Source organism: Hibiscus syriacus, unplaced genomic scaffold (assembly GCF_006381635.1).
Source record: "Hibiscus syriacus cultivar Baekdansim isolate YM2019G1 unplaced genomic scaffold, ASM638163v2 tig00110160_pilon, whole genome shotgun sequence".
Lineage (NCBI taxonomy): Eukaryota > Viridiplantae > Streptophyta > Magnoliopsida > Malvales > Malvaceae > Hibiscus > Hibiscus syriacus.
Window position 1 is genome coordinate 4,677,993 of NW_024062608.1, and position 15,448 is coordinate 4,693,440.

The 15,448-nt window shown below is 32.9% G+C and overlaps 2 protein-coding genes across 2 annotated transcripts; one reads left to right on the top strand and one right to left on the bottom strand.

Moving 5' to 3' along the window:
* Positions 1-12,248: 12,248 nt before the first annotated feature.
* LOC120216427 (histone H3.3) lies at positions 12,249-13,423 on the top strand. The gene is made up of 5 exons (XM_039213863.1): positions 12,249-12,352; positions 12,730-12,803; positions 12,899-12,975; positions 13,066-13,156; positions 13,243-13,423. The coding sequence occupies exons 2-5, from the start codon at positions 12,732-12,734 to the stop codon at positions 13,411-13,413; spliced, it is 411 nt and encodes a 136-aa protein (XP_039069794.1). The 5' UTR covers positions 12,249-12,352; positions 12,730-12,731; the 3' UTR covers positions 13,414-13,423.
* Positions 13,424-14,511: 1,088 nt separating this feature from the next.
* Positions 14,512-15,000, bottom strand: LOC120216293. The gene has a single exon (XM_039213768.1). The coding sequence runs from the start codon at positions 14,998-15,000 to the stop codon at positions 14,512-14,514; it is 489 nt and encodes a 162-aa protein (XP_039069699.1).
* Positions 15,001-15,448: the final 448 nt, after the last annotated feature.

A 15,448-nucleotide genomic window follows, 5' to 3' on the forward strand; every position in this document is an offset into this window, starting at 1 on the left:
GGCGTAACATTTTCATATTTTTTCCAACAATTGGTTATCTTTTTAACAATTAGTATCCTTTTGTAACAATTGATATGTTTTTCATTAAACATTTTATTAAGGGGGAGTTTTGCCAAAAATAATTTTTCAAATGTTTTGTTATATCAAAAAGGGGGAGATTGTTGAACTATGTTTTGATATAACAATTTAAGGCAAAATGGTTTTTGGACTTGAATTGAATTTACAAAATGTTTTTGGACTTAATTGAATTTATTCAAAGTTTTAAAAGGTTTCAAAAATAATTCAAAGTCTATTAAAATTCGAATTTGAGCAAAAATGTTATAGGGTACCGATACTCCCATGAAAGCTCAAATTCCAGATTGCTCGGAGGGTATCTATACCCCCCAGGGGTATCCATACCCCGGGTATCGATACACCCACAGGGGTATCTATACCCCCTGGCTGCAACGGCTAGTTTAATTTGAATTTTATGAAGTAGTACTGATACCCTATTAAGGGGTACCGATACCCCCTATTATAGGCAACTTTTTTTAGCAGAAAAATCATCCCAAATGGCTCCAAAACATCCCCAACGGCTATATACGACTTCAAACTCATTCCAAGCTATAAATACAAGCTGAGGACACTTAAAGAAGTAAGAGAACAACTATCCAAGAAATCAAACACAAGAGAAGAGTTTTTCAATCTTTTTTTTCATCTTTCTCTTGTAAATATTGTGTTCTTGTTTACATTTCTTTTGTAAAGGGGAAATGTTCTAGCTTATCCCGTGTAAAAGCTAGGGAAAGGTTCTAGTTTAGCCCAGAAAAACTAGGGAGTTGTAAGGTTATCTCTTTATCCTCAAAAGAAAGAACAAATTAGTGAATTTGTTGGAAAATCCTTGGTGAGGAGCTAAGGTAGTGGACGTAGACTTTGATTGAGAAAGTCGAACTACTCTAAATCGATCTGCAATTTTCTATCTTTCAATCTCCTTACTCCCTAAACTCAAAAACCATTCCAACCCCTCTTTGCAAACCGTTCCGATTGTCGATTTGAGCTTCCGAAAATCCCAACATGAGGGATTAAAGATAAGAAGTCTTTAAAGCAAATAGTTAATAATTAGAATTTGAAACTAAATTTGACTTGTCAATAGTTGAATTAAGAGATATGAAGTGATAGAATTGAAATTAGAACATGTTGAAAATTTGGTATGATTCTTGATTTCCATATAGAGGATAAGATTTTGAGTATAAGGATGTATTTAATAATAGAAATTGGTTTAAGTATGTGTATTTGAGTTAAGAGTATGAAAGGGATTAAGACATGAAGTGTTTGAGCTGAAATGAGTAAATTTTTGGGTTTAAAATGTGAAAATATGGGTTTAAGTATCGGCACTGCTTCATCCAGTACCAGTACTTCAATAGAAAAAGAATGAGATTTGGTATGGGGGTATCGATACTGGTTGAACAGTATCGATACCATAAGCCTAAATTTGATAAAGTTATTTATGAGGTATCGATACTGAAGTGATAGTATCGGTACTAGGGGGTATCGATATCACTATAGAGGTATCGGTGCAATAGTATAGTAGTATCAATACCATGTTAAGGGCATCGATACAGACAACATCAAATATAATATTGGATTATATTTGTGTAGATTTCGAGCACAAACAAATTTTGAAACGACCACAGAGTTAGGATCGATCCAAAGAGATACAGTCATAGAAGTAATTGATATCAAGTGAGGCCAAGGTGAATGCATACTCTAGGTGTAGTCCAATGGAAATAAGACTTGTTATAAGTCTATTTCCTATATTAGTTTTCATGGTACAATAGTTATGGACATGCATATGTTATAATCATTATATATATATATATATGCATGAGTTATATATATTTATATAATTTGATTCAAGCAAATATACTTGAATAACATATGTTATATGATATGAGATTGATGGTTACACATACATGTGATATGTGATAGAAGAGAGGAAATATGTGATCATAAGAGAAATGATATGAATACATGAATATATGAAGCATAATGATAGTGCCCATGTTATGTGATATGAGAGCTACAAGTATAGTTGACATGGCAAGAGTCGAGGGTTACCTAGGTTCTTTGAGACCTATGGATAGGTTCTTCGGGACATAGATGACGTCCTTCGGGACATAGATTTCATATGCCACTTAGTAGATTCTTATATGAGCTGTGATGACAGCATATGTGTGCACAACCTCAAAGTACTCGTATACCTTGAGTTCTCAGTAATGTACATGGGCTTATAAAAGATATAAAAAGTATGTACATGATTGTATATTAACATGTTATTATTGTTTACACTGATTCTTATATAGCAGTTTTGATTTATAATATGATAAACATAATTGTATTGGATAGTTAGATTGCATGTTCATATTTATAGGAAAATCATTATTATATATATTTATGTCTCACTAAATCTATGACTTAGTGTGTAAGTGTTTTACACGCAGGTACTGAAAAACAAGATGATCAACTTTAGGATCAGCAGAGCAGCATATCTCCACTCGAAGATCAGATCAGAAGTACTTTGCACAGTATGTTTTGTTTATGTAATAGATACGTTGGTATGTAAACAGAGTTGTAAAGTACGTATGCTCTGATCAATTTTGTAATGTTTTGAACTTAATTGTGTAAAATACAAATGTTATGTTAATAAAAGTTTAAATTTCCTATGGTTTTTTTTTATAAATGTACATGTTTTGAAAAGTCAATGTGACACCTCAGATTCGTATCCGGGTTGGGTACGGGTTAGGGGTATTACAAAGTGAGAGTGAATCGCTAGTGCCCTTCGTGAGGAGCCCTCTGCACAGGCTAGTGAATCACTCCCGGAGTGCATGCCCTTATGATCTTCGTGAGTAACCCTCCACATAGACATAAGAAATTTGCTTCCTAGAATTGAACTCAATCTGTTTAAGTCTACAATTTAAGAACCCTTTCTTATAGAGTCAAAACCATGCATATAGTGAACCCTAGACTAGTCACCCTAGATAGAACCACACCGAACCTCTGTCTATCTGTAGGTACCAAAATAGGTATTCACAAAGGAGGAACAACTTTGAACCTTCACTTTTTGCTTTAAATCCATAGAATAAAATTCTTTTCCAAAAAATCATGCGAACTAGATACCATGCGGTTAGGATTTACTTCATGAAATAAATCATGCCAGGTAGAAAACATTTCTGGGTATGATTCTTATTTAATAAAAACATGCTCGGGTAGATACCATGATTGGGTATGTATTATACTTATATTTAAACTTCACCTTTTATTGGTTATTTTACATGTACTAACTTAATTTATTCCCTGATTTTTGTGTCATTTGTCGTCTTTTTGCATTGTATCAACATCAAAGCATAACATGAAGGTGTTGATACATAGATGACTCTCTAATTGAATTTTTTTCATAAATAGAGCTAAAATTTTTCAATCAAGTAGTCGTATACGCAGACATACACTGATGGCAAAGGGAAGTTAGAGAACGAGAAAGTTCGCTTGAAGATTATGTAACAGAGTTGACTAATAAGACAATGAATGAGACTCGAAAGATTATCTCTTGATCCAAGAAACAATGCAGTAGTGGATTTTTATCTACGACATTTTCACATTTAATCATCAAGGAGTGATGTGTGACTTCAGCATCGCAGGGGCATCAACTGAGACAAGTGATATAGTGTTTGAGGGCATAATTTCAAGGATGAAGCTCTAAGATGAAGTATCGAGCCAATCCAGACCCAGCGTTTAAGCAAAAGTATGTCTGTCAAATGGGTTATCTTGTAGCATGAAGACTTTTATATATGATAAAAATTATTTTATGATATTCATCAATGAGATCAACACATTTGGCATTTGCATTTTCACTCTCATCTTTGTATCTTTACAGTCGCATTCGCATCTTTATATTTGCGTTCGCATATTTACATTCACATTCACATCTTTGCATTTGCATTCTCATCTTTGCATTGGAATTCATATTCGTATTTATGTATTCACATCTCTACACCATACATTGTATGACATTCAAACATCTCAACATGCATTGATCTTGGAACTTGGAGTAACTCATGGAGAGTAATGTGATAGAAGTTTTTGAAGGTAAGTTGAAGCCACCCCATTCATGCATGAAAAAAAGTTAAGAGCCATGGACTTGATGTTTACACCATATATGGAGTTTGGGGCATATCTTTGAGATATGTGGGACACAAATGAGCAACGTCCAAAACTTGATTGACCTTTAACGCGTAATGAGACATTTTGATACAAATTAAAAAGAAGTTCTTTCATCCACCGTGAAACCTTATTACATTGGCATTGTCTTGTTTGAACGTGTTTTTGTTCTTTCTTTTGATGTTTGAACTTACATCATTTTCCAATGTTATAGGCAATAAATCAAGCTTTAATCTTGTAATTATTTGAATATCAAATAAATTAAAGGTTCATTTACTACTTCATTAATTATAAACTTTTGACAAGTGGCAATATTAGACCTTTTGAACTCCATCCAAAGCCGAAAGAACCATTACTTGGTTCTTTACCCGAAATAACATATGCTTACTACCAAAAGATTAAACCTTGACATCACCTCTCTTTAAAACAATAAATTCATGCCCTTATCCTCCCTGAGGCACCAAAATTCGTACTTTTACCTTCCCAGACAGGGCTAACCTTTCCATAACATTACCTTTTCTAGAATTATGACTTTAAAGTTACATATTTCCCTTCCTATACATAGAATCGATGTTTATTCCTAACCTCAATAAAACCTGGAGGTATAAAGTACAAGATGGTAGTGTGTACGTGAACCATTCTTGCAAGAAAGACAAGATGGAGTGTTTCAGATCAAGTTTTTTGTAAGAGAATGTGAATAATTGGGGCATACTAGGAGAAAAGTGAAGTAGAAATAAAGGGAATCATTGAAATAATTCTATCATGCATTAATTACATTATTTTCGTGTGAATAGAAGTCAATCTTGAATACTCATTCCCCTAGGGATACCTCTTTTACAAGGACTTCCGTGTATGAGATAATGAATGACTTTGCTTCATTTATCCATTCACAAAAAAAAAAGGAAAATAAAAAATATATCCCTTTTTGTCCTCATTTGAACTTATGATATTTTTTTCTGATTCAACCCTAACCAAGGATCACCCTCCATACTAGGGTGCAAGGTAAAGATAATCTGCTTGTATGAATAAAGACCATCACTCCAAATTGTGTTATAAGAACAATCTCATATAAAATAACAATGTACCACAATGTGGACCAAATACAAAGTGCTCAAATATTAAATCAAGTCGACAACATAGAAAGAGTAAAAAAAAGAAAAAAAGGATAAATATAAAATAAAAAGAGAAATAGAAATAGAAAACGTATAAAAAAGAGGGCGAAAAAAGAGAAGATATAGCAAAGAAGAAAGAAAAAGAAAAGCAGTATCGATACCACATGAACAATACCAATACGATTCATGTGGTACCGATACCAAAGGTAAGAGAAATATTGATACTCTCTAGGTAGTATCGATACTACCAATTGTTTTCCAAATTGCTCAAATTCCAGAATGCAAAATATGTATCGATACCATGAAGCATATATCGATATTGGTTAAGCCCGATGGTTAGTTTATTTAAATATTATAAAGGTATTATTGATGCTCATTAAAGGAGTATCGATACTCCCTATTCTGGGTAGTTTTATTTTACAGAAAATTAATCTCCAATGGCTCTAAAATATCCCCCGACGGCTAGAAACGGTTAAAAACTCATTCCAACATATAAAAACAAGTTGAGGACACTTGAAGAAAGAAAAAAAAACACATATCCAAGCAAAAGAGATCAAAAGAAAAGCTCTTTCATTCTTTATCTTTCCTTTTCTCTTGTACATAAGTGTGTTTGAGCTTAGTGCAAATCTTTCAATTGTTTTTCTTGTGATAATTCTTGTAAACACCTACCTTTGTGACGTTTTCTTGTTTACATATTTTAACCTTTGTGAAAGGGTAGTGGTTTTAGTTTAGTCATTGAAAAACTAAGGGTTTTGTAAAGGTTACTCCTGAGCCTAGAAAAAGAAAGAAAAATTAGTGATTTTGTTAGAAAATCCTTAGTGTGGAGCTAAGGTAGTGTATGTAGACTTGGTTTAGAAGTTGAATCACTATAAATCATTGTGCAAATTTTCCTATCATTTCTCCTCCATACCCAAAAATTTTCAATTGGTCAATTCACTCTTCTTGGAAATTATCTGGTTGTTAAATTAAGCTTCATTAATCCTAAGAATTGGTATCAAAGCTTGACTCATTAGAAGGTCTAACAACCTTGAGACGATCCTTGAAGAAGCTCTATCCATTTCCGACACAACTGAGAAGATGACTTTTACCTCCGGCTCGATCCACTTGGAAGACTCCCAACCGATTGACAAGTCTCCATACTTCAATGGAGCTAACTACCATCATTGGAAGAAATTAATGAAGTTATTCATCCAATCCAATGATCTTGATGCATTGGAGATGATCGAGAATGACTACTCTTCTCCAATGAAGAAGACGAATGAGTGGAGTGACCAAGAACGAAAGAACGTACAACAAAATGCCAAGGCCATGCAAATGTTATTTTGTGCATTTGGTCTCGATGTCTATGAAGGTGTTTCTTCTTGTTCAAGTGCCAATGAGCTTTGGAATAAGCTCGAAGAACTTTATGGTGACAAGAAAGAAGAAGTGTGCTTAATGGATTTTGAAGAGCCCGGTGTATCTTCTAACTCTAGTGAATCTAATTCATATTCTTTTAATGAGTTACAAGATGCATACGATGAATTATTTTTGGAGTTTGAGATCATGAACTCCAAATACAAGAAATTGATTTCCAAATTCAAGATTGAAAATGATTTTCTTTTGAAAGCAAAATTAGATTTTGAAAAACAAAATGAAATTTTGAAAAATGACTTAGAGCTTTCAAAAGTGAAAATTGAAAATTTTGAAAAAGAATGCTTTGATTTAAAAGTTAATCTTGAATGCTTAAAAAAAGAAAAGGAAATCATTTTAAATAATTCATCTAACTTCATAATGACAAAATGCTCACATTGTCATTATCATGGTCACAAGAACATACTTGTCCTTTAAAGAAAGGAAAACATTTAAAATTAGACAAATATGGGTTCCTAAGGGAACAAGGGGCATTGAAACTAATGTTCAAGGATCCAAAAGCAATTTGAATACCAAAATCCAAATAAATGTATCTTGTAGGTGTGTTGGAGAAGTGAAATGCCAAGTTATTTGAATGCTCTAGCTACTCAAAAGAAGGATGGGTAACCTCCAAGCTTAATGTTATTAATTTTTGGATATTTGGTTGCCTATTTGCTTTATTCATGCATGAGTTTTGATTTTAAACGATTTTATGTTTTTTATCTCATGTATGTTAAAAATATGTTATGATGGACATTTTTAAAGTTTTAATGATTTTTCATAAATGTTTGTTCATCATAATGAATTTTGGTCAAAATTGGTTTTAATGTTTTGTTTTCATAAATTTTTATTTTTGACCTTAATTTAAATGTTTATGTATGTGATTTTATTGCCAATGATATCTCTCTAACAATTGATGTCAATATTGAATGCATAACATTTTTTACATGCTTTATGCATATTATTTATAATGTCTTATTCATGATATTGCATAAAGTAGATAGACTTGGATATATTGAATTTCATGTGCTACTAACATGTTTGTTCATCTTTGTTGAAATTCAATGTCTTTTAAGTGTCAAGCTTTTAAATTCAAATTTTTGTTTCGAATGCATTTATTGAGGGGGAGCTTTGATTTTTCAAATGATTTTATGCTAAAATTCTTACTTACTTTCCATTGTTGTTTTGAACCATTAAATTTGAATTATTTTTATATAACAAAAAGGGGGAGAAGTATAGGTTTGAAAATTTAAATTTCTCAATGAAAAAGAGGGAGCTTTAATATTTTCCAAATATTTATCTTTTTCATGAAGTATTTTATTAAGGGGAAGTTTTGCCAAAACAATTTTTCAAATGTTTTGTTATATCAAAAAATGGGAGATTGTTGAACCATATTTTATAATATTTTGATATAACAAATTAAGACAAAATGTTTTTGAACTTGATTGAATTTGTTCAAAGTTTTCAAAAATAATTCAAAGTCTATTAAACTAGAATTTGAGCAAGAAATAGTTTTTTGGGTACGTAGTACCAATACTATTCTTATAGCATCGATACTACATGAACATTACTGATACTATTCATGTGATACCTATACCAAAGGTAATAGAAATATTAATACTCTCTAGGTAGTGTTGATACTACAATTGTTTTCCAAATTGCTCAAATTCCATAATGCAAAATAGGTATCGATACTCAAGAGGTATTGATACTACTTTACACAGTGGTATTGATACCATGAAGCATAGTATCGATATTGGTCAAGCCCAATGATCTTCAACGGCTAGTTTATTTAAATATTATAAAGGTAGTACTGATACTCATTAAAGGAGTATCGATACTCCCTGTTCTGGGTAATTTTATTTTGCAAAAAATTAATCCCCAACGGCTCCAAAACATCCCCAATGACTAGAAATGGCCAAAAACTCATTCCAACATATAAAAACAAGTTGAGGACACTTGAAGAAAGAAAAACATCTATCCAAGCAAAAGAGATCAAAAGAAAAGCTCTTTCATTCTTTATATTTCCTTCTCTTATACATAAGTGTATTTGAGCTTATTGCAGATCTTTCAATTGTTTTTCTTACGAGCTTAATTCTTGTAAACACCTACTTTTGTGAGATTTTCTTGTTTACATCTTTTAATATTTGTAAAAGGGGAGTGGTTTTAGTTTATCCATTGAAAAACTAAGGGTTTTGTAAATGTTACTCTTGAGCCTAGAAAAAAAAGAATAAATTAGTGAATTTGTTAGAAAATTTTAGTGTGGAGCTAAGGTAGTGGATGTAGACTTGATTTAGAAGTCGAATCACTATAAATCATTGTGCAAATTTTCCTATCCTTTTCCCTCCATACCCAAAAAATTTCAATTGGACAATTCACCCTTCTTGGAAATTATTCGGTTGTTCAATTGAGTTTCATCAATCCTAAAAAATACTATTTCCATGTCACAACATAAATGATGACTTTAACACTTCAGGTTGACCATTCAAGCCCCTTTTATCCAAATTCACCCAAACTTCACATAACATTTTCAACTTCACATATTAACTAACATTTATTAATTTTTTTAGAATTCATCTCAACTTTTCCATTTTATTTTAAATAGCCCTTTAACTTCAATTCAAGTCTCAAACAATTTAATTAAATTTCCAGCGTCTAATTTCCAGCCTAATACCTCAACAATTTCACTATTACCACTTAAGTCTCTAATTTTCTCAATCTTTGCCATTTAGTACTCAAACTTTGCCAACTTCCCAAAATAGTCCAAGTTCACATTCTAGCATCAAATTCAACACTCTAACATTAATTTCCGGCTTAGTACAACATCTAGTGAACAATTACACATTATCTCTATAACTTTTTAAAATTGCCAAATAGGTTCCCCAACTTTCACAAAACTACAAATTGGTCAAAATAACTTTTTAAAGCTTGTAGAACCTTGAAAATATCATTTCCAAGCCTAGGGAAAATTTTCATTATTTCCCCCCAATTATTTCCTTGATGTAGAATATTCTAGGGTTTATGGTTCTTGATTTTCACTTGATTCAAGCATGGATTTCATCTATAATCAACATTTCAAGGCTTCTACAATTAAAACCCTGATATAATTTAACCAAATCACAAACTTCCAAAAACCCTAGGTCATTACTGAACATAATATAGACTTCTACTCATAATTTTAATCATCACACATGCTTTAGAATTAATCTACAACATCAATAACATACTAATCTTTCATCAACTCTTCAAAATCAAGCATGTCCTTTATAAACCCTAATCTCCAATCTCATCATATAAGCATGATTTCTATGTAATTTTTATACCAAATGATAGAGAATTTCAATAGGATTAATTCTCTCTCTAATAGCTAAATCCAAAAATCAATCGAATAAGCTTAAAAATCAAAATCAAAATTTCTCCTTACCTAGCCATGGGGGTGCACGAATTGAGCAAGAAGAGGGGTTGAAAATTCTTGATTTCTCTTCCTAATTACAATATATGCTTGTCTTAATTTAATATAAATGAATTGAAAATTCATTTAATTTGAAATTACCATTTTAACCTTACTAAAATATGATAATTTCCACTTTGCCATTGCTATAACATCATCCATGACACCATCTTATCTATATCATCTTCAAAGTCAAAGATGAACAAATAAAAATCTACTTTCCACCTTTGCCCTTGCAAATTTTTTGAAAACTACAATTTAGTCACTAAAATTTCCAATTTCGGCTAAACATGAAATGTCAACTTCATGTTTAAGTGACCAATTTCACTAAGTGTATACTTGCTTGGTCTTTAATGTCATTTTTCTTTTGGTGGTGACAATTCGTCGAATTCTTAGGGGTCTTTATGTTTAAGTTGTTTTGATTCGTAACAAATTCCTCCGATCTCTCAATTTCAGCGAGGCTTGAACATCTACATCAACTACGTTGAGCTTGTAGTAGAAAATAATCGGTGGTGATGAAAGAGATTATCTCGTAATTGTTTCTAAGAAAACAAATTGCTTTCGAATTATATCAATGAAATTGTCTCATTCGTCTAATTGTCGCCATTGTTGCATCAACTAGAACCATTTATTGGCTTCCCCTTTCATCCAAAAAGACATCATGATTACCCAATGATGATCCTCTGTCTCATAGAATTCGAAGAAATCATGGGATGAGGCAATCCATTCTTCGAGGTCTTTCCATACAAAGAATTGAAGCTATACGTACTTTGGCTTAGGAGAAGAAAGAAACGCATTATATAGCTCATTTATAATTCTTGTCTTTCCTCAATTAAACTTGGGTTCTCTTGATTCGATAGCATCGCTGTGTGATTTATTGATTAAACTCATATGGGCAGTCAATACTACGAGTTGGTTGGCCACATCCTGTAAGGTCCTTTAATTCACCTCAGTTGTTCGTTTATGCTCCTTGAAGCTCGATTAAAGTGAGATCAGTAAATGTTCATGTCGCGAACTAGATTTCTACAATCGTTAAATCAACTATGTTTTTGTTGTCATCGTCTCTCAACGAAAGCACCAAATGTTATGAACTTAAAAACTCACTGATATGAATTGAAATAGAGAAGAACAACAAAATTACAACGATAGAGAAGAAATAAAAGAGAATACTAGAAGAGAAAATTAGAAAGGGAGAAGGGATGATAGATTGTAACAATATTTAATGTCATTCCTTCTATTTTATACTACAATTTATAGCTAGCTACAGTAAACAAATAAGGTCCTGGAATGCCCTTTTTTCATGTGTATTTTTCCTTACACTTTGTTGTTGACTTGTCAATAATTGATGGATTTGTTGAGTTGGCATAACTGCTCCGGGTCATAATAAATAATTTATACATCTGGGTTAATATTTACACATTATATTAATTTAATTTAATAAATTTAATCTTTTTAATCCGATGATGACACATATCGGTCATCATACGGTTAGAAGAAAAACCAAATGCAAGAAAAAGACTGAGGGGATGTAATCAAACCTCAGTTTTATTAATGAAATGGACACACCCTTATCAATAAGCCAGGCTTTAAACTTATACACTAGTTAATGTTAGAAAAATAAAAGAAGAATGACCAAGATGAGATTAAAGCAAATTTAATACTAGTTAGTTTTTAGTGGATATATTTTATATATATTTTAAATTATAGTTAACTTAAGATATTTTTTAATATTTTAAAAAAAAATTTAATATTTTTGTATTTATAATTCAATAAATTAATATTACAGGAAATCTTTCAATCAGCATTGAATTTAAAAATTAAATTAAAATTGTGCAGGCATTCTATTCATGGGCCAGACCTTATGTGGTGAAGCCGAAGAATCCAGCAACTTAATTTCCCAAGCCCAAAACATTCACACCTAAAATACGTTTTCCTCAACCACCAATTAGAATCAAGTAATCAAATACTCACGATCCGTGTCTTCCCCCTATAATCTAATCCAAACCGTCACTTTCCTCTCAGAAAACACAACTCGTGACCGTTACCACCGTCAGATTTCGTACCCAACAAACACACGGATACTAAATCTTATCCGTCCGATCAACATTAATTAACAAATCCCCCACCCTTCTATAAATACCTAGTAACCGCTGAACAATTCTTGCCTTTGAACAAAGCAGAGAATATTGTTCTTTTATCAAATCTGAAGGTTCGTTCTTTTCTCTACCTGCCTCAATTAGTTATTATTTATTTATATTTTTTTTAATTTTCGATTCTTATGTTTGATGCTTGTTTTTCGTGGTAATTTTCGGGTAAGTTAGGATACCTTGAAATTGTAAGTATGTTGATTTTATAGGGTCCATATATCGCTTAGGAGTTTGACTTTTGATTATTTGCCCTCTTAATTCTGATTTCATTATATCAGGGTTTAAAAATTCTTGCTTAATAATGAGGGCTTATGTTTTACTTTTCATGTTAGTCTCGGAATTGGCTAAGATCTGTTATCTCCCTGTCTTTGTTTGGTTAGTAAGAAAATGTAGAATGGGTTTTCCCTTTGTCTTCTGAAAATATTCCGTATCTATGCAGAGATGGCCCGTACAAAGCAAACTGCCCGTAAGTCAACTGGAGGAAAGGCTCCTAGGAAGCAACTTGCTACAAAGGTTGCATTTTATGGCCCATACGTAATCTATTAGGTTTACATAATATTAACTTTCCTCTGTTCTTTCAACTTATAATCTATCTCTGCTGTATTTAGGCTGCCCGAAAATCTGCTCCCACCACCGGTGGTGTGAAGAAGCCTCACAGATACCGTCCTGGAACTGTTGCACTTCGGTATTCTTTCAATTTTTGTTTACTTTTATTTTCTCTTGGTTGTGATGCTTTATCTCATGAGTATTGACCTTTATTATTATATCTACGCAGTGAAATTCGTAAGTACCAGAAGAGTACGGAGCTTCTTATCAGGAAATTGCCTTTCCAGAGGCTTGTTCGTGAAATTGCCCAGGATTTCAAGGTATAAAATGGTTCGAGTCTTTTGAGTCAATTCGTTGGTGATGATCGTATTTTCATTTCATTGACGATATTTACATCATTTTGCAGACTGATTTGCGTTTCCAGAGTCATGCTGTACTGGCTCTCCAGGAAGCTGCAGAGGCATACCTGGTGGGTCTTTTCGAGGACACCAACTTGTGTGCTATCCACGCCAAACGTGTTACAATCATGCCCAAGGATATCCAGTTGGCTCGCAGGATTAGGGGCGAGCGTGCTTAATTTACTTGAACTATAGCTTGGTTTTAGGCATGTATTGTTCTATTTTATAGCTTGTTTGTGTTTTCAATTCTGTGTAGGTCAAAATTAAATGATAGGCTGGTGGTAGTTTGTGATTTGTCGACGATGTTGTCTTGTAATCGACAACTGGTATATTTTGTTTGAATGTGTTTTGGATGAACATGATATGCTCAGCCACACTTATGTGTCTTTGAACATTATATCCTATTATTTGCCAGTTAGAACCAGTTATGTTTTTTGTTTTGTTAATGCTTCGTAGGTAATTCGTTTTCTTTTCTCTTCGCGGATCAATTTTAATTGGAGGTTAACTTAGGTGGGCGGCTACGTGCAGGTATTCGTGGTGTTCAATTATAATCTCGTTTGTACTTGTATTCTGTAGGACGCATATATAACCATCGTCTGTATAAAAAATTATTAACGGAAATTTTCAATTTTCAAATTTTAAGAATTGGATTAATTGTTGTATTTGTAGTTCTCTATACATTATGGTAGAATTTGCTTATATGGGAATATTTTTCTCGCTTTTTTATATTTAATTCAGCTCATCAGATTCAGGTATTAAAGTCGGTTATTGTTGATATGACACTGTTAATATTCTGAACTTGAAAAAGTTGTGTTTTTGGAAACTAAATTTACTGCAGATAATTATTCGTCGATCAACTTCGAATATTTAAGGTTGAATCATTAAAAAATTTATGATCTTTAAATCTCACGTTGGTTTCTGATTGAGTATACATAGAAGTGTAGAAGGGCCTTTGAAAAGATACTTTTTGTTACAAAAAGCCTCTTCAAATATTTTAAGAACTAAAATATTGAAAAAAAAACCCAAAATATTATAATATTGATAATATTAATAAATTATGGGTAATTTATGTTAAATATCATTCATTTTTATACTCGGGATCAAAAATGTCATTGACGTTTTAATTTTGGCAATTTTAATATAGATGATTATGTTTCACTTTAATTAAGACACTCGTCGTTAATCCGTTAACGGCATGATGACTTAGTGTGCCAATACCGTAACAACGATGACATGAACGATTTTTTTAAAGTTATTTAGTCTACATAGCATCTGTATTACCTGAGAAAAGTTGGAGATTTGACATCACAAAACTCCCATTTCTTCACCACCACAAAACTCTCCCTTGCTCTGTCATCCACCGTGAATGGTATCATCCGTTGCAAGAAGCTCGACAACCTCATTGGCGATTTGCTCTTCGATGACGAAAATCTTATAGCGTATCTTCTTGTCTTCTTAATTTTCTTTGGTTTCTTCTTGCTTTGCCATGTAGGCTTTGTTTCCAGTATAATTTTTAAGTTGTTGTTGAACATCTCTGAGGGAGAATCAGTGGAGAAGCTCCTCGAAGATGAAACAAGGGTTTCCGTTTCTCTGTCGTTAATACCATAGTCTTCAAAGCTTTCGCTGGTAAAGAATCTGCTCTCGGCTGACGAGGTGCTCATCCGATTTTTCGACGTCGTTTTTCTTTTTCTACATCGTCGTTTTTTCTTTACCGTGTTGGGAGGCACTGAAAATCTTCTAGAAATCTTTCTACCTCCTTCGGGCATGTTCTTCACAAATTCCACCAAATGCCTCCAGTTGTCCCCTTCAAACAAGCCTTCTGTTCATTCTCAAATACGTAAATGCACTCAAACCATTGCCAGAATCCGATCTACTGGTCGCCAAAACCTGTGCATATCCACCAGCGTCATACCTCTCCAGTGCATTTTGTCCGGCGAGTTCGACACCAACCGTCTTCGTTGCCATCTGTACTTGCCGGACTAATCCCTCAGGCGAACAGTTTGTGTATCCAGGTTGTTCCCCATCTCTCATTTCCATGCAAGTGAAGTTGAAAACAACTCCATGTTTATTAAAAAATTTTGCTATTGGAAGGTAACCATCATGGTATCTGGTATTATAATACCCAGCTGGTAGTTCAGCAGCATGAGACCTTGTGCCGTAATGCCAATGAATTTCGACAACTTTTGCCTACAGTTTTGCTCCTGTTCCATGGAA